This window comes from Lissotriton vulgaris, chromosome 12, assembly GCF_964263255.1.
Source record: "Lissotriton vulgaris chromosome 12, aLisVul1.2, whole genome shotgun sequence".
NCBI lineage: Eukaryota > Metazoa > Chordata > Amphibia > Caudata > Salamandridae > Lissotriton > Lissotriton vulgaris.
Genome location: NC_141700.1, coordinates 731,330,212 through 731,349,229, shown reverse-complemented (window position 1 = coordinate 731,349,229; position 19,018 = coordinate 731,330,212). Strand labels below are relative to the sequence as shown.

Below are 19,018 nucleotides of genomic sequence, written 5' to 3'. Positions count from 1 at the left end.
CCAAACTCCCGCCCCATAAGTAGCAGCTGGTACACATTGCCTGGAATACATTTGTATATTGGGTGAACGCTCAATCACCTGGTGAGAATGGTAGACTAAAATATCCACAATTTATGATCTTGAGAAACAAGTCACTTTCTAAAATCATTGACTTGCCCTGGATTTGTCCCTGGTCACTCAGCAGCAGGCAATCTGCGAGTTTTATTCGTGTCTTTAGAACTGCTGCATCAAGAGGTGATTCAGAAAAGGGGGTGGTGATGAACAGAGTGTCTGAATTAAGCAGACCACTCTTACCCAGTCCAAAGATCAGGGCTTGATCCATCACCGTTATTTATCTCACTGCACCATTCCAGCTCAGAACCTGGCTATATGCAAATCAGTCTGTCCCTGGCCCAGTGCATCATGGGAACAGGGCAGCCTAAACTACCAAGCCAATTCTTCACCAGAAAGGAGACAAGCTACCGGGGACCGGTTTCTGGCATTTCAGCCTTCTTCGGCCCAGCTTGCTTGAATCCTGATGGTGCAGTGAGAAAGGGACTCATGTCTGAGTATACCCTGCCACACCTATAGTGGCCAAAAACGATTCAGAAAAGGGGGTGGTGATGAACATAGTGTCTGAATTAAGCAGACCACTCTTACCCAGTCCAAAGATCAGGGCTTGATCCATCACCGTTATTTATCTCACTGCACCATTCCAGCTCAGAACCTGGCTATATGCAAATCAGTCTGTCCCTGGCCCAGTGCATCATGGGAACAGGGCAGCCTAAACTACCAAGCCAATTCTTCACCAGAAAGGAGACAAGCTACCGGGGACCGGTTTCTGGCATTTCAGCCTTCTTCGGCCCGGCTTGCTTGAATCCTGATGGTGCAGTGAGAAAGGGACTCATGTCTGAGTATACCCTGCCACACCTATAGTGGCCAAAAACGATTCAGAAAAGGGGGTGGTGATGAACAGAGTGTCTGAATTAAGCAGACCACTCTTACCCAGTCCAAAGATCAGGGTGAGGGCGCTGCAGTCCTTTTTGAAGTAGGCCTTTTACTCCCTGAAATGGAGCTACATGTGTGTGATGCTGCATAGAATGGGAATCGGTGTTCGAGATCACTGTTTAATATAACACGCAGCACTCGACAGGGATGCCCCTTATCCCCACTGCTGTTCTCTTGGTGTGCACACTTCATTCAGTGAAAATTGCAAAAAACACAGTTGATGGACAGAATGCAGAACAATGTCTTACATTCACCCCAGTACAAAGATCTGGGCCTAAATCCATCGTTTTTTGCACTCCACACCACCCTAGGTCAGACACTGGCTATATGCAAATCAGCCTTGACCCTGTGCCTCATGGGAACAGTCCAGCCTGAACTACCAAGCCATGTCTTTCCTAGACCGGAATAAAACATCCAAGGACCGGTTTCTAGCAATCAGCCTTCTTCAGCCTGGATAGCTTGACTCCAGTGGTGTGGAGAGCCTGGGACTCACATATGAGCATACCCAGCCCACTCGGGTGAAAATTGCAAAAAACACAGTTGATGGACAGAATGCAGAACAATGTCTTACATTCACCCCAGTACAAAGATCTGGGCCTAAATCCATCGTTTTTTGCACTCCACACCACCCTAGGTCAGACACTGGCTATATGCAAATCAGCCTTGACCCTGTGCCTCATGGGAACAGTCCAGCCCGAACTACCAAGCCATGTCTTTCCTAGACCGGAATCAAGCATCCAAGGACCGGTTTCTGGCTATCAGCCTTCTTCAGCCTGGATAGCTTGACTCCAGTGATGTGGAGAGCCTGGGACTCATGTCTGAGCATACCCAGCCCACTCGGGTGAAAAGTGCAAAAAACACTTTTAAAATTTTTTTTTTTATTGCACATAGAGGTAGGTTCAGGTTACACAGCTTCTGGCCTACAACCCCCCAGGGCCGGCCGCGTCACAGGTATTACATACAACTCAACTCCATACAGTACACAGCCTGGTGGCCGACAACCCGGGGGTCCGGCGGCGCAGTGTGGATTTCGTGTTCACATAATCAAGTATGGATTAGAAGCGCCGGCGGCCTCCAATATTCATGTGCGTTTTCAACTTTTTCTCCCCCTAAATCAACCCAATAACTCCCTTATTGCACTACCCCCCCCTACCCCTGCTCATTGCCTCACAATAGTTCCCCGCTCCGTGCCCCATTGCCCGTGTCCTCCCCTATCCGTCCAGCCCCTAGGCTCCGAGTTTGCTGGAATCTATGTGGTCATCTGTAGAAGGACCCCAACCAAGACCCCAGTCCTCTTCTGTTAGTGTGACATCCAGAGGCTTCTCCTTATGGTGTGTGGACCCCTTAGTGCACCCCCCGCAGGTATGCTACGCACCCCTGCTGGTTCACCCTGACTCTCCTGTCGCCACCCCTTGTGGACCGCTGTCCGTCGAGCATGCGTCCTCAGGATGCTGCCCCTGCAGGTAAGTTTTGTAGAGGGCCCAGAAATTTTTCGGGCGGCTTTTCCGAAGTAACAGTTCACTGTATGTCTCCGTCTGTGTGCAACAATACAGCATGTCCCGGGCCCATCTGGTTTTAGTCGGTAGAGGGCCTCGCATCCAGCACTGTGCCACTACTCTCCTGGCCATTAGCATCCCCATGTCTGCGAGTCGGCGTATCGCCCCCGGTAGCCCCTTTGAGTTACCTATGAGTGCTAACCCCGGGTCTATGTCCAAGTCCACCTCCAGTATTTTGCTCATCTCGGTGAATATATCTCGCCAGAACCTCTGTATGCCCTGGCATTCCCACGCGAGGTGAAGGAAGTCTGCATCAGCCGCCTGGCAGCGCTCGCAGTGAGCCTCCGGTCGCAGCCCGTACCTGAAAAGCCGTGCCGGGGTGTAATACACCCGTTGGAGGAATTAAAAGTGTATGAGCCAATGTTTCCCATTTAGGGAAATTTGTTTCGTGTTGTCACAGCAGTAACGCCACGTCGCGTCTTCCAGTGTCGTTCCTAAATCTCTCTGCCAGGCCAACCGGGCTTTGGAGGGTCTGTGCTCCCCATGCGATCTAGCTATGCTGTAGAGGTTGGTCAACAGCTTCTTGGGGTCTTTGTGCGTGATTACGTACGTTAGTTCTGGGACTTCCGGAGGCTCCGCCATATCCGGGCCTAAAAATTCTGAGAGGGCGCTCCGAGTTCTATGGAAGTGGAATCTTTGGAGCAGCGATGTCTCAACACCATCCCTCCTCGTTTGGTCCCAGGTTTTGGCTGTACCGTCCTGGAACAGGTCGCCTGCCTTGCGCAGCCCCAAGTTCGTTAGCCCCTGCGTGACCGCTTTGTCCACCATGGGCGGGAGCCAGCGCATCCAGTCGATCGGCATCTCCGGTGAATAAATCACCGCCCCCCCCCTGCCGAAGCAGTAGTGAGTGCCAGGCGTGAGAGTCCAGCGTCCCTGTCCGACGGTCCTGTGGTTGGCAGATCGTCGCCGGGAGCGGTATTGGGTGGGCGAATAGCCGTTCCATCCTAACATGTGGGATTTGCCTGTCGCCGTGCACCCAAGTGTGCAAGTGCGACGCCTGGGCTACCCTGTAGTACAACTCAAGGTCCGGCGCCGCCAGGCCCCCCATGTTGTACGGGAGGGTGAGCGTTGTCCACTTGACTCTCGGTTGCTTCCCTGCCCAGGCTAGTTTTATCATCAGACTGTTCAATCGATGAAAGAAGGCCTTAGATAGCACAATCGGCAGTGCGCTAAAGAGGAACAGAAATCTCTGCAGCACTATCATCTTCATTATGGTAATGCGGCCAAGCAATGTAAGGGGGAGTCTGCACCATATCTCTATGTCGTCCTCTAGCTTACTGACCGCCTTCCCATAGTTCTGTCCTAGCAGTAGGTCTAGGTCCGTGTGTATCTGGATCCCCAAGTATCTGATCGGGTCTTCCGTCCACTGGACAGGGTACTCCGTCTCCACCCGCGTGGTCGCCGGAGTGAGCGGCAGCACTACCGATTTCGCCCAGTTAACCTTGAGCCCCGATAGTGCCCCAAACCGAACCACCTCTCTCAGGAGGGGGGGAAGCGTAGCAGCGGGGTCGTGGGCATACAGCAACGTGTCATCCGCATACATAGATACGACAATTTTGTACATGGGGAACCGAATCCTCTCGTGGCTGTGGTACTCTCTGAGTGCACAAGCAAGAGGCTCGGTGGCGAGTGCGTACAGTAAAGGGGATAATGGGCATCCCTGACGGGTGCCCCGCCCTATGAATAGGGGGCGGGAGACTGTATTGCCCACTCGGACCCTAGCCGAGGGGCCGTCGTACAGAGCTCCTATCATTTGGATGAAGGGTTCGCCACGTCCCATACGGCAGAGCACTTGAAGAAGGAATGGCCATTCGACGGAATCAAATGCCTTCTCCATGTCTAAGAAAAGCGCTACCGCTGGTGTATCCTGTTTCACGTGTTGTATGGTACCCAGCACCGTTCGTATATTGTAAGTCAGGTTTCTGGACGGGATAAATCCCGCCTATTCTGGGGCCTCTAAGTCAGAGGCCAGCAACGCAAGCCTATTCGCCAGTACCTTGGCATAAAGCTTAGTGTCGACGTTGAGGAGCGATAACTGGCGGTATGAGCTACAGTCGTCATGTGGTTTACCCGGCTTCAGAATGGTGACTAACATCACCTCTCTCATGGAGCTGGTAATGGAGCCTTGCTCGCATATGTCCTCAAGGAGGGTATGTATGTGTGGCAACAGTTGTTCCTGGAACGCTTTATAGAATTTGACAGACAGCCCATCGATGCCTGGCACACTGCCCGATCTCATGGAGGCTAGCGCTTCTCTGATTTCGTCTATCTGAATAGGGCACATCAGAAACTCCCTGTCAGAATTTGGGAGGAACGGGAGTTGTATGTGGTCTAGATAGTCCAGAATTTCGTCCGACATGTCGCTGCTCCTGGATGTATATAGCTCTGCATAGTAATCTCTGAAAGTCGCTGCAATTTCCGCCTCCTCTGTCACCCTTTCTCCATCCGAATTTAGAATGTCTGAGATTAGCGCCTTTCTCCGTTGGCCTTTAACAACATTGGCCAGGACCGAGCCCGGTCTCTCTCCCTCGCCATAGGTGCGGGCCGTGGCGTATTTGCCTAGGTGTTGTACTTCTCTGTCCGCGGCTTCGTGATATTCTGCCAGGAGACGCTTTATGTCCTCCTCGGTGGTGTCATCAGGGCTAGAGCGAGTTCGTGCCTCAAGCTCTTGCAATCGCCGCTCCAGGTCTGCAAGGGTGGCCCTAATAGTCTTTAGGACACTGGAGTGCTTGGCTATCGCTATGCCTCTAATATAAACTTTGAACGCCTCCCAAACTGTTTGAAAGTCCTCCACAGACCCCACATTTTTCTCAAAGAACACAATCGCCTCCGCCAGCTCGCCGCGGAAGAGCGGGTCCAACGGGGAGTATGGCGAGAAGCGCCATGTAAACGGTGCGAATCCCTTCACTGGGGTGGCTAAAGTTAACAAGACGGGGGAATGGTCAGAAAGGGTGCGCGGGAGCACCTTACAATGTCGAATGACTCTATTGATTCCCGTTGTGATGAACCAATAATCTATTCTGGTGTGTATGTCGTGGAATGCGGAGTAGTGTGTAAAACCGCCCTCCCCTCATTCCTGTACCTCCATGCATCTGTCATGTCCAGCATCACTAGCTTTGCCGCGAGCGATTGCGCAGCTGCTGAGGGCCGACGGGGGGGGGTCCCGATGACCTGTCTATGTCTGGGTTGAGTGTCAGATTAAAGTCCCCACCCCAGAGTATATGTGAGTTCTCGTGTCTGGCTATCTCACAGGCTAGGGCATCAAAGAAATCAGGGGAGTCATAGTTAGGGCCATATGTATTAACCACCAGCAAGTCCATTCCCCTCCCCTTACAGGACCCTATGACGTACCGTCCCTCCGAGTCGACCCCCAATGTCTGTATCGAGATGCCCGATTGTGGGTTTACCCAGGTGAGGACCCCTCTAGCATGTGAGGTGAACCCAGCCACCGCTATATGCCCCGCTAATCCCCTAGTGTGCAGCATAGTACTTGTTAATGGGAGGTGCGTTTCCTGCAAGAGCGCAATATCGATATTGTGGCACCTGAGGTAACGCAAGACTTTCCTGAGCTTCCTGTGGTCGTTAAGTCCCCTTACATTCCATGTGAGGGCATGTATCAGTGTAGGCCGCCCCTCAGCCCACTCACCATTTATATCAGCCATAAGGACATTGCGCTGTTTGCAGTGATGCAACCGAATATGTAGGGACAGGCCACATTGCAGGCAATCAAGAGTTCGAAGCAGGCACTTCGCATATCGTGAGGCAAGAGATAGTGGAATAAAACAGAACAACCAAAACTTCACAGCCCCCCCCCCCCCCTCCCACAGCAGACCATCCCCAACTTGGCCCAAACTGCATGCCCCCATCCCGACCAAGCCCCCAAAGATGCCCCCATAGGCCCCAGCTGGAGCTTGTTGTGCTATCAGCGCTAGGGCGGAGGTTGCCAAAATTAGTACAGGTAACATTCGTTTCAAGACAGTGTCTGCCTTCCGGCTCACCGCCTCTTCACCCATTTCGTAACCTTCAACGGCTCTGCATGTGCGGATGTCTGTGTAGGATGCTGGCCAGTCTCTGCCTGTGCAAAACGCCCCCGCCACCCAGCCCCCAGCAGCCCTCTAGTCAAATAGAACCATATTAAGGAGTAACAGCCCAGAGTCCACAAGTCGGCAGATGCAACAGGCCAAAAAGTCAAATATAGAAAGTATAGAACATTAATTTGGAACATTCTCACCATGTCAGAGGGTCCGTGGCTGTGCGGGAAGAACTCTCAGATCGCTCCATCAAGACAGTCCGCAGCCTCCGGTCGCCGTACGAACTGCTCCCCCTGCTAGGCGTTTCTCCGCGACGTCCCGCAGGCCACCCAAGCCCAGGTCAGATCAGTAGAAACGGTGCGGTCATTCTTGTTCCTCTAGCCCGCTGGAGGGGTCCTGTTCATTCGCATGTTCCCTAGGACTGTTCCGTTGTTCTTTGGTCCAGGACTTCAGTGCCTTTTGAAGATCTCCAGGATTCGTAAAGATGTGAGAGTGACCGCGTCGGTTTATCCTCAGTTTCGCTGGATACAGCATCGCATAGTCCAGCCCTAGATCACGCAGCTGCTGTTTATACGGTGAAAAATGTCGCCGCTCCTCCTGCACTTTGGCGGTGAAATCCGGGTACAGGGAGATGTTTGAGCCCTCATACTGTAGTTGTCCTTTCTCCCTGGCGACTCGCAGCGCTGCATCCCTATCCCGGTAGTTCAGAAGCTTCGCTATTATGGGCCTCGGGGAGGCTCCCGGAGGCGGCTTCGGACCCAGTGAGCGGTGTGCTCTTTCGACTATGAACTTGTTGGAGAATGTGTCGCCCCCTAGCAAGGTGGTGAGCAGCTTCTCGACAAAGAGCTCCAACTTACCCGTCTGGGCCGTCTCTGGGACCCCCGTGATGCGCACGTTGGATCTCCGGGAGTGAGCTTCCAAATCCTCCGACTTGTCTTGGATCACCTGCAGGAGCTTTGCCATGTGCTTGCGATCTTTGTCAAGTTCCATTTGCGCCTCTTCCACTTCTGTGATCTGCCTCTCAGACATGTCGAGGCGCTCCGCATGTTTGTCCACCCTTTCCGACATCCTGTCCATGCGGTATGTGAGTGCGTTGATCTTCGTGCCTATCGACGCCATGCTGTCTTGGAGGCCCTTTTCCATGTTAACCAATAATTCCTTTATTCCGGAGTAGACTGAACTGTCCTGCATCGCCGCAGGATGTCCATTGTCCTGGTCCCCAGCATCCGGGGCCTTGTTACGCCGTTGCTCGAAGGGCAGTTTGGGTAGCTCTTCAGCAGAACTGCTGCAGTAGGCACTGTGCAACTTGGTTGGTCACTCTACCCGACCCACCATGCAGGGCACACACAGCGGAGTAGTCTGTCTCCTCGACTAAGTGGAGAGGGGAGAAGCAGGGATGCTCCAAAATGGCTTGCCGTCCGTACTGGCAGCAGGCCTCCGGTATACCTTAAGCTCACTGCAGTCGGCACTTCGCAGCTCCCACAGTGTTAATCCCATAGGTTGTGCCAACCACCGGGAGGGGTAGGCTGCCACGTCATGGAGGGGAGGGTGAGCCACACATATGGGATGCCAATGCCCATTTGGTGTATGTGTAGATCCTAGCAAATTCCACTCCCTGGCCACACAGTGGGGGTGCTCCGAGCAGTCAAGGGCCTCTCTCCAGCTCCCAGAGGCACGATTAGCCCAGTGCCGGCACTAGGGGATCCCCGCGGACCCCCAATCGCTTAGCAGCAAGTCTGGCCCCTGTCTCAGCTCAGCCACGTGTCCGACTACCCTCCAGTTGCGCTCAGGCCAGCTTCCACTTTTGGGCCTCAATGACCATTCCAGGCGTCTGTCCGTGCCGGGTACCACCCCCGCGGCTTCCGGCACTCACCGCTGCGGTCGCCTGTTGCCCTGCTCCCGGTGGCGGGGGTGAAACTTTGCCGCCTCCGGCGCTGCCGGGCCAGTGGGACGGCCCGCGCCGCACGTCGCGTCACGCTCTCCAGGGGCAGATCCACTCTAGGCCGCGGCTCCGAGGCCCTCAGTCCCGGTCAGTCGCGTCGCCGTTGTACTCCCCCCACAAGGGTCGTGAGCTACTCGCACCAAGTCCCGGGAGTGCCGACGGAGGTCAAGGGCAGCACGTAGTGTTATCTGGACGATTTGCGCTGTGAAGGTAGGATTTCTGAAGGATGTTTAAGGTGAATCGGCGGAGCTCGGTTTTCAGGCGTCCGCCATCGGCACCGGCAAGCTCCGCCCCCGCAAAAAACACAGTTGATGGACAGAATGCAGAACAATGTCTTACATTCACCCCAGTACAAAGATCTGGGCCTAAATCCATCGTTTTTTTGCACTCCACACCACCCTAGGTCAGACACTGGCTATATGCAAATCAGCCTTGACCCTGTGCCTCATGGGAACAGTCCAGCCCGAACTACCAAGCCATGTCTTTCCTAGACCGGAATCAAGCATCCAAGGACTGGTTTGTGGCTATCAGCCTTCTTCAGCCTGGATAGCTTGACTCCAGTGATGTGGAGAGCCTGGGACTCACGTCTGAGCATACCCAGCCCACTCGGGTGAAAATTGCAAAAAACACAGTTGATGGACAGAATGCAGAACAAAGTACAAAGATCTGGGCCTAAATCCATCGTTTTTTTGCACTCCACACCACCCTAGGTCAGACACTGGCTATATGCAAATCAGCCTTGACCCTGTGCCTCATGGGAACAGTCCAGCCCGAACTACCAAGCCATGTCTTTCCTAGACCGGAATCAAGCATCCAAGGACCGGTTTCTGGCTATCAGCCTTCTTCAGCCTGGATAGCTTGACTCTAGTGATTGTGTTTTTTGCACTTCATTCAGTGAGGCATACAGTTTAAAGGGTGGTGTATTTTGCTGCCCTGCCATGCAGATGATTTTGTGCTCTACATGTGTGTTTCAAAACATGTGTTTAAAGACAACAGGAAAAGATTTAACAAATTATCTGACGTTGTCGAGTGATTGATAACATTGCCTCTTGAGAATGGTGGTCCTACCAGACTCTTATAGCGGTTTACGAACATCCCCATCACTCCACCACATTCTTTTTTTTTTTTCATGAACCTAAAACACCTAATGATAAAGTTGGCATGGGCAGACAAGCAACATGCAGTGGAATGAACAACATTGACCCTACCTGGTGAACTCCACATTCAGAACTTTGCTTCTGGGCACCTTCAGCGCACATCACACGCTTCTGGTTTCATTGGTCCACTGCTTTGTTGCTTCTTTGTTTTAGCTCCACACCAATGATGGTGTCAGGGCAGACCTGAGGCACAAAACTAGCCAGCGAATAGATAGGTTAATATAGTCTCCTTCTCGTGTGCAGACGGCTCTTCATAAGAGACCTAGAAACTTTGCAGGCAGACAAACAGCTGGCCTTTGTTTGTGCCCAGATAAACGTTATGTTGAATAGTAGACATGGACTTGTCTATGTCGGTCTTATGTGATAAAATTACTCCTCAGCAGAGTTTCAAGCTATTTGGATTTTCAAGAATGTGAATCTGATTTCATACACGTCCCAGGAATGCCAGGGTTGACAGCTTTTTGGAAAGAGCTATTCGGTGAGTTATACTTGATGACACAGCTGAAGATGGACCCTCACTCCTGATAGTGCCCCTGGGATATGCCTGAGATATCCTGCTCCCCAGTAGATACACAGCCTTGTGTTGTTGGTTGCCAAGATTGTTAATGTGCTGGGACACAGGCCCACTGCCTGAGGTCCTCATGGGATTAAAGGCCTGTTTTTCAGCAATGGCACATCACACACATATACACTTCTCCTCTCAACCTTCAGATGCATAAAAGACATCTGGACCCTAGGAGACAAGACCCACACCAAAAAGAGGTGGTCTCCTAAGCCCGGAACAATGATTGATGAAGACCTGACCTATTCTATATTCTGGGCACACATGTTACATAAAAAAACAATGGGAGAGCAAGGGAATTGTCGGGCGTCCATAACCCCAGTATAATAATAAGCTAAACAAGACTGGACGAGCCACTATGTAGGTATGGTACAATCACTAGTATAGTTAGTACATGGACTCATTAGGTTTATTTAAAGACCCCTCACATACCAACCTGGTTGGTGTCATTCATCACTGGGGTCCCAACCGGGTGGCTGAATGCCCCCCTGGTTGTGCTACGACGCCTGATCACAGCGGACCTGGTGTGGTGTGAATGTGTGATGTGACGTGAATTATACTTAGAAATATCTCTGAGAATCCTTGTCTATAAACTTTGTTAGTGGCGGCTCAAGATATGGGTAAAAAATGTGTAGTGCAACTAAATGGGAACTTATTATCCTTAGTTGACTATGTGAGTGGTCTACATGTTTCAGCCCACGAAGGTATATGTTGGAGGCTTTCTTCAGGACTGGAGAGTGAGACGGGTGAGTGGCAAAGTGGAAAGTGCCATGTGAAAAAGTGCCTACACACGCACTAAGGTGTGTGGTCGAAGTGTCAACGTACTTACGGACACTTGAAAAAACACTATATTAAGGTTATGGGCAGCTGTTCAATGCTCGGGAGGGGTCTCATCCGATGTCCCAATTTGGTCTCGGCATGAAGCCAGTTTGTAAACCTGCTGTGGTGTCCTGCAGTACTGGCTGGTCACATGTCTGCATATAAATTCCATTATCTAGCCTACTAGTAAATCAATAGTTGTGTATACCTTGTAATATTAAAATGTGTGTTAGATATTTCTATTAAATATGACTGCTGAAAGAGTACACTTTTTCATGAAGACCGTTTATGTTACCGCTCTGTAAAATCTGGTGTCTTCACTTCTTTCTTGTGATACCTCGACATCTGTCAGTAATGGGTTGTAGTCTATAGTAGTGCTTTATAAAATAAAGTTGGAAAATGTATCCAGTTGGCAATGGATGGAGCTGTGGCAGTCTCTTTGATGCAGCCATCCTGCTGTCTAATCCTTTGTCTCTTCTCCTCATTTAGCCCTCATTCTTTTATGTGTTTTACTCTTTCCAGTCCCTCTCTGCCTCTCATTCTCTCACCCTTCTGCCCTCTCACCCTCTTCCTTTGTGCCTTTCTTCTGCCTCGCTGTCATCTTGTTTCCTCCTGGACATTTTTTCTCTTTTCCTTCTGATCTCTCCCTGTTTGGTTCCATGCTAGCTCCCCTTTTGGTGCCAAGACAGAGTTTAGGTAAAAGGAGTATAAAACAATGTTGGTCTTGAGCGTATACCAAATGCAAACTCTTTTTATTCACCACTTGTAATTTAGATCTTTATCCCTCTCTCTTTCTCTCCCAGGAACCGTTTGGATTTATTCCATTTATGCCCCAAATTATACAGACCCCACTGCTGCAAACTACTGCCACAAGGGGCTCTACCTCTATGCCTTCTGGATTACAAACTTGTTTTATATTTTCCTGGGACTGTTCCTTGTCATTATCTGCAGTATGTGTATCTGCGTCTGCGGTATATGTATCTGCTCCTGTTGCGAAGCTTTGATGAGACGTCGCTGAGAAGAAAGATAGCGCTGAACCCTAACTCCTGATCGACATTTCAGTAGACTTGGTATTGTTGTGTGTCAGACCAGCTGACATCATCTAAAAAATTGTATTTACTGGTCTACTCCTTTTTCTCTCCCATCACCAGCTCTTCTGGTTCCTGTTGCAACAGGTTGTACTGGGCAAAATAAAATCCTATGGACCCAATGAACAAAGACCAAAAGGAGTCCATTGAAACCAATAGAAGCCAAATGTATGAGGTTGACAAACTAAGGGTCACAAAAACCTGATCACTGGTCGTGCCATTGAATGTGTATCATTTGAAGTCATTAAACATCAATATTTTCCAGTAAAAAGCCTAATGTAATCAACAGAGGAGCGTGTTTGAATCCATCAGGAATTATCTTTATTGCAGCCTCAAGGCCTCTTCCTGAAGAAGACCAGAACAACCGCCTGGGTCTGATGCCCAAGAGGAAGTGGCCAAATTAGCTTACCTCCACCCGGCTTCCGGCTTCCTGACAAAGGCAGCCGGAAGTGCTCCAGAAAGGGTATACCCATACAGCTCTTTGAGGAGAGCATCATCATGTTCTTGCACCCCGGACCTTTTTCTGCTACTTCAGTGCGAAAAGTCCCTCTTGCATAGAATTTGCCACTCCCACAGTGCACTGCTTCTGCATATAATATTCAATGGGGCTTGAACTGTAATATGGGGTTCTGAGTGAATTTTTGTGTGAAAATTTGCCTGACAGTCAACTGTCTCTGTGTCTCTTCTTGTCCCTAACATTTTGTTAAACCAACTTGTGCCAATTTAGCCTATGTTTTCAAATCGGGTTTACTTGGATATACTACTGTTGTTTTGCCATTCTATCCACCGAATAGTGGATCGGACTTGATGAATTAGATGTTACAGAGTGGTCCCAGACTGGGAGAGGGAGAAAAAGGTTTACAGCGAATGATAACACATTTATATATATATATATATATATATATATATATATATATATATATATATATACACATGAAACAAGACAAATACACAGAGGACTACATACAGCAGCTACTTCATGATCCAGTTAATAACTTCCTTTCTCCTAACACTCATGCCGTTAATTTTACATTGAATGACAAAATCTCTCAACTAGAGCGCTTGGAGAAGAAACTTATCAGGACCAAGTGCCATGGACATTTTTATTGCACAGTGCCTACAATCTAATATCATACCTGTAGGATTACAGATAAAGGTGGAACCTGCTATTTTTGTGGACATCCCTAAGTTTAGGGAGGGCTTTAGTTGCGTTGCGAATAACTGCTCCCGGCACTGGATGGTGCTGGGGTGGAGACCGCAGCGGAGCAAGTCCAAGTTCTAACCAAATTAATAATCGTTTTTTTCATTGAATTTCTAAGGTTTTTTTAAATGCTAATTTCTAACTATAACATGCTTAACACCTATAGTTTTTACAGTGAATTCAACGTTTTTTAAAAATGCTAATTTCTAACTATAACGTAGCAGTCGCATTTGGAAAGTGGTGGAGAAAGGTGAGCGTGGCCTCCAAATACCTCTGTACCTGTTCTAGGTGAAGGAAGCTTGCACTGCTGCCAGGCTATACCTGTTCTATGTGAAGGTAGCTTGCACTGTTGCAACCAGGCTTAACCTGTTGTATGTGAAGGAAGCTTACACTGTTGCAACCAGGCTATACCTGTTCTAGGTGAAGGAAGATTACACTTCTGCCGGGCTGTACCTGTTCTAGGTGAAGGAAGCATGCACTGCTGGTGCCGAGCTGTACCTGTTCTAGGTGAAGGAAGCTTCCTTTGCTGCCAGGCTGTCCCTGTTGTAGGTGAAGGAAGCTTGCACTGTTTCCACGCTGCACCTGTTCTAGGTGAAGGAAGCTTGCACTGCTGCTGCCGGGCTGTACCTGTTCTAGGTGAAGGAAGCTTGCACTGCTCCTGCCAGGCTGTACCTGTTCTAGATGCAGCAAGCTTGCACTGCTTCTGCTACACTGTACCTATTACAGGTTAAGCAAACTAGCATTGCACACTTGTCACATCAGGCCCGCCCCCTCTGTGCACCACTGTGCAAATGTGCCCCTGGCTTGTTACAAGTTGGAGAATTAAGTCCCCTTGAATCCCGAGGGACCCTGGGGTCCAACTAGTCCACCAGGTACCTCCTGTAAGCGCCACAGAGCTGCGTTGCAGAGAGGTGTAAAAAGGGACGTGGCCTCAGACCACCTCTCTGCAACCCAGCCCTGTGGTGCGTACTAGAGGTACCTGGTGGGCTAGATAGCCCCCGGGACTCACGATTCAAGGGGAACTAATTCCCCACCTTAAAATGCGCCGCAGGGCGCGTTTGCACAGTGGTGCAGGTAGGGGGTTGGGCCTCAGGCGATGTGCCGGTTCCTTTTTTTTTTTTTCTTTTTTGGGAAGGGGCTGCATGACTCCCCTTCCCTTGGCCACTTCTTGCCCGGGGACCCCATCCCCTGGAGCCTTGCCCCATTCTTTTATAAAAAATGATGCGGAGGGGATTGCGTGGCCCCCTTTCCACGGCCAATTATTGCCCAGAGGCCTGGCCATCCGTTTTAATTACTATTTTTTTGTGAGGGGGCAGCGTGGCCCGCCTCCTCAGGCCAATTATGGCCACGGGGCCCCACCCCCTGGGGCCAGCCCGCCTTTTTATTTTATTTATTTAAAGGGGAGGGGGGCCATGTGGCCCCCCTCCTGGGCAACTTATAGCCCTGGGGATCCCATCCCCTGGGGCCTGGCCGCTCCATTGGGGAGCCCCAATGCCCTGACGTTTCCCTGCTCTCGGTTCCAAAATCTAAATCCGAGTTTGCTATGGTACCATGGCAAACAGCAATGTCCCGGGGGTGGGCCCTGTGGGGTGGCGGTCCCCAGGGCCATCAAAGGCTCCAGGAGTGGGCCGTACGGCCCCCCACCCAACCATTCCAAAGCCCAGGGAGGTGGTGGTCTCCAGGGCGTGTGGGGGGGCTCTAGCACCCCCACACAGGTTGTGTTTTTTTCTTTTAAATGAGAGCCCCGGGGAGGTGGTGTTACCCATGGCATGTTGGGGGGACTCGAGTCCCCCCACACACACTATTATTTTTTTTTTTAATGTAGCCCCGAGGAGGGGGTGGTCTGCGGAGGACTGTGTGCCCCCGCAAAACATAAATGAAGCCCCAGGAAGGTGGCGGGTACTGGGGCTGCGGGGGACCCCATGGGACCCCGCTATAGATTTTTTGCATGCCCCCGGGACCTGGCCCACCTGGGAGCTTAAAAACAAAAACGTAGCCCGGGGGCTTCTTTTGGCCCTTGGGGTCCTTGAGGGACACCCTGAGAAGGCCTAGGGGGTCAGGGTGTTTTTACCCTGCCCCCTTTCTTGTTTTTCCTGCTTAATTCTCTGTTTTCTTGTGACTCGGTTCAACCGAGTCACAAGATGGCTGCCAACACGTCCTGGTTTGGAGTGTTGACAGCCACATAGATAAAGCTCGAGGTCGGGAGGGTTCGCAAATCCACCCCAGCCATAGATATCAAAACTTTTACTTTTGAATTTCTCAGCAACTACTGAATGGATTTACACCATTTAAAAAAAGTTGCTTTCTAAACCAAGCACTACCTTTTTGCCAAATTTGGGGTAATTCCGTTCAGCAGTTCAGGCTGTAGCCTGTCTCAATTTCCTATAGAAATTAACACACGAAAAACGTGTTTTTTCTCAGCCCCCACTTGACGGATCACCCCCAAACTTTCAGGATAGGAGCTGACCTGGATAGACTTTTTTTGGGACAATTTCACGAATATCCATCAAACGACGACAAAGTTATTAGCAAATCACAAAACACTTTTCCTATGGAAACTAGGTCCTAACTATAACTACCTGCTGGCGACCACCAGTAGGTAATATATATAGTGATCTATGCCAAGCGTATTCCCTCTGTGCGTGCCCTTATCTGGATGCCTAGGTTGTATGTATGAGTTCTGCCAAGAATATTCTATCTGGATGAAACAACCCCATTATCTGAAGGGAACGAATGTAAGTCCCCATCTTACTCACAAGCAGCTGAGCTGAAGGATCAGCGCATGGTGACCTTGCAATGACAGCAAAGTGCTCCTCTGGTGAAACCTGGAAATGCTCGTTTATTTTTAACGAACTGAAACATTGCTCTTGAGCTGAGACCTTAGTTGGCTCAACATTGTTAAAATCTAATGATAGCTTAGTCCCCTTATGGATGAAAACAAATAATGAAATTTGCACAATGTGTATCCAGGCCTTGTACCTGGTGTTCAAGATATCGTGATAGTGTTCCTACTAAGTGGAATTAGTACGCAATGTAGGAAGAGAAGGCTACTTAGGAAACATGTTTGTGGTAAAGATGGCAGCAATTCTCCCTGGACCTAACCAAGACACATGACAACCACTTCTCAAACATAAGTCGGCAAATAAGCCATCTAATAATAAGAAAGCCCTGGTAAATTGTGTTATACTATATGCATCTAAAGTTGTTTATAAAATCTATCTAAAAATCCATTTTTAAACGGGGATCATACAGTTTGAAAGCCAAAGCACATAGATAGCCATTTTTAAAAATCAGAACATCCCAAATTCAAAATTAAAGACTTTACAACGAGGCCAAATTAAAACTACCGAATCACTGACATAACCTCGAATGACCGAATATCGACTAGACAAAATATCGTTGCCAAATTATCGACTACAAAAATATCGAATCCCAATACTTAAACTAGAAAAAACAAAAATATCGATTATCGATTACCAGATTATCGTCTATAATAAATATCGACTACAAGTATATCGACAAACAATATTATCGCATTTAAAAACATCGATTTTCACATCTTAACATGAAACATTGCAAAAATATCGACAACAAAAATATAGAATGCTAATATATCGTCATTTAAACATTATCAACTTTACAAAAAACATAAATAATGCTCTTTATAATACAAATAATTATTTCATACACGATTAACCATAAGCTCTTTTTTAAAATATAAACAACACACAACAAATATTGTAGTGTTAAAAATAAACATTTATGTTAAACAAACATTTTAAAACACATTAACAACTTTTGCAAATTACAAAACATTTAGTACCACACATTATAAGTATTCTTGCACTTTCTACGAAAAATAAGGCATTACCTACAGAAATAAAGTCCCTTACACATAATAAAAATAGTAATTGGCGTCACCCATATAAGGAAACCAATTAGCATAACATTAAAAAAATTCTAATGCACAAATAGGAAAAAGCTATCCATTTAAGCAACCAATAAACTTTCAGAAACCATTAAACTAATGCTATAAAAACAAGATTCAAACCAGCAAAAAATGCAGTCAAAATTTCCAAACAAAAGGAAGGGTAAACTCTGCAGGATTACTGAAAGAAAACTGATTGACTTCAACAAAAAAACACCTAGACCTATCTAAAGTAAGTACTAGCACATATATATCTCTCCAAAACCTAGCTCTAAGTGCTCAAACCTGTATTTAAAAAACATATACCTAAAATATATCTTTTATTTCTACTCTATTTTCTACAGAGGAAAATAAAAGAAAGAAGACCTACACAACATCTACACTTATATAAATATAAAATATAAAGTAAGTATATAATTTAAAAAATTACTTAAAACCTTAATAGAGAGGTAACAAACTAGCTAGCAGAGCACAACCTAAAAACAGAACTGCTTTACAAAGATTGTAACACATTTTCTCAATCTCAACAGGTACAAAAGAAATACACAGAAAAAAACAATTTAAAGAAAAGCAACACCTGAAAAAAACAGTTTGAAGAAAAGCAACACCTGAAATCAACATACAGATCTACAGGTAAATAATAAATGTGCAAATTTGTGTTTTCAGAATAGAACATACATGATTTATATACTTTCCTAATATTTAAATTTTAATTTCTCCGAACGCAAAAAGGCAAGCATGACTGAAGGAGCTAAATTTGTTAATTCTCAAAAAGGGAAAATGCTTCTTTGTTACATTGGATATGTTTACACTCAGGAGAAACAGAAAGATATGAAAGTTTTTTGGAAGTGCACAAAGTACTATTCTAGCAAATGTTATGGTAGAGCTATAACTCAGGAGACCACTGTTACTTATACTAAGGAACATAATCACCCACCCAATGTAACTGAAATAGAGATTAGAGAAATGCTTGATTCTCTCAAAGAAGCTAGTACTAGTACTGATCAACCAACAACTGCTATTTTGAAACAACATTTAAGAGTACTGCCCCAACATGCTTCTAGCCAACTACCATCTATAGAATGCCTTAAAAGAACTATAGCTAGAAAAAAAAGAGCTACATCAAGTACTCCTCCCACACCTACAACTTTCGAAGAAGTGCAAATTCCCCCTGAACTCTCTATAACTCACAATAAAGAACCATTTATCCTCTACGACAAGAAGTCTAAAGATAAAAGAGTTATTATGTTTGCCTGCCACAGCAAACAACATGACTAAACTAAATCCATGCCACACTTGGATGATGGACGGTACTTTTTCAGTATGTCCTAAACCCTTTTACCAAATGTACACTATCCACGGTCATTTCCAAAATGCAAATATTCCCTTCCTATATGCCCTCCTACCAAACAAACCTCAATCTACCTATCTAGAAATACTAACCCAAGTCAAACAACATACTAATGACTATTTTCCACAAAGAATAATCATCGACTTTGAGAAAGCAATGATAAACAGCATCCTTAAGACATACCCACGCACCGCAATACAAGGTTGCTATTATCATTTCAATCAATGTATATGGCGACACCTCCAAAAATCTACATTGAGTGTCCAATACCCCACAGACAGTACCTTTGCTTATCAAATAAAGAAACTAATTTCCCTAGCCTATGTGCCTGTGACAGATGTTGCAGAACACTATAACTTATTACTAGAAAGCCCCTACTATCAAAGAAACGAAGAA

General features: G+C 47.7%; 1 protein-coding gene across 2 annotated transcripts in view; it reads left to right on the top strand.

Moving 5' to 3' along the window:
- The window catches only part of LOC147678415 (uncharacterized), a 75,506-nt gene extending 63,085 nt beyond the window's left edge, over positions 1-12,421 (top strand). For both annotated transcript variants that reach the window (XM_086946005.1, XM_086946006.1), the window contains one exon: positions 11,858-12,421. In XM_086946005.1, coding sequence (XP_086802131.1) covers positions 11,858-12,072 — 215 coding nt within the window. In that variant the 3' untranslated portion in view covers positions 12,073-12,421. The remainder of the gene's footprint in view (positions 1-11,857) is intronic.
- Positions 12,422-19,018: the final 6,597 nt, after the last annotated feature.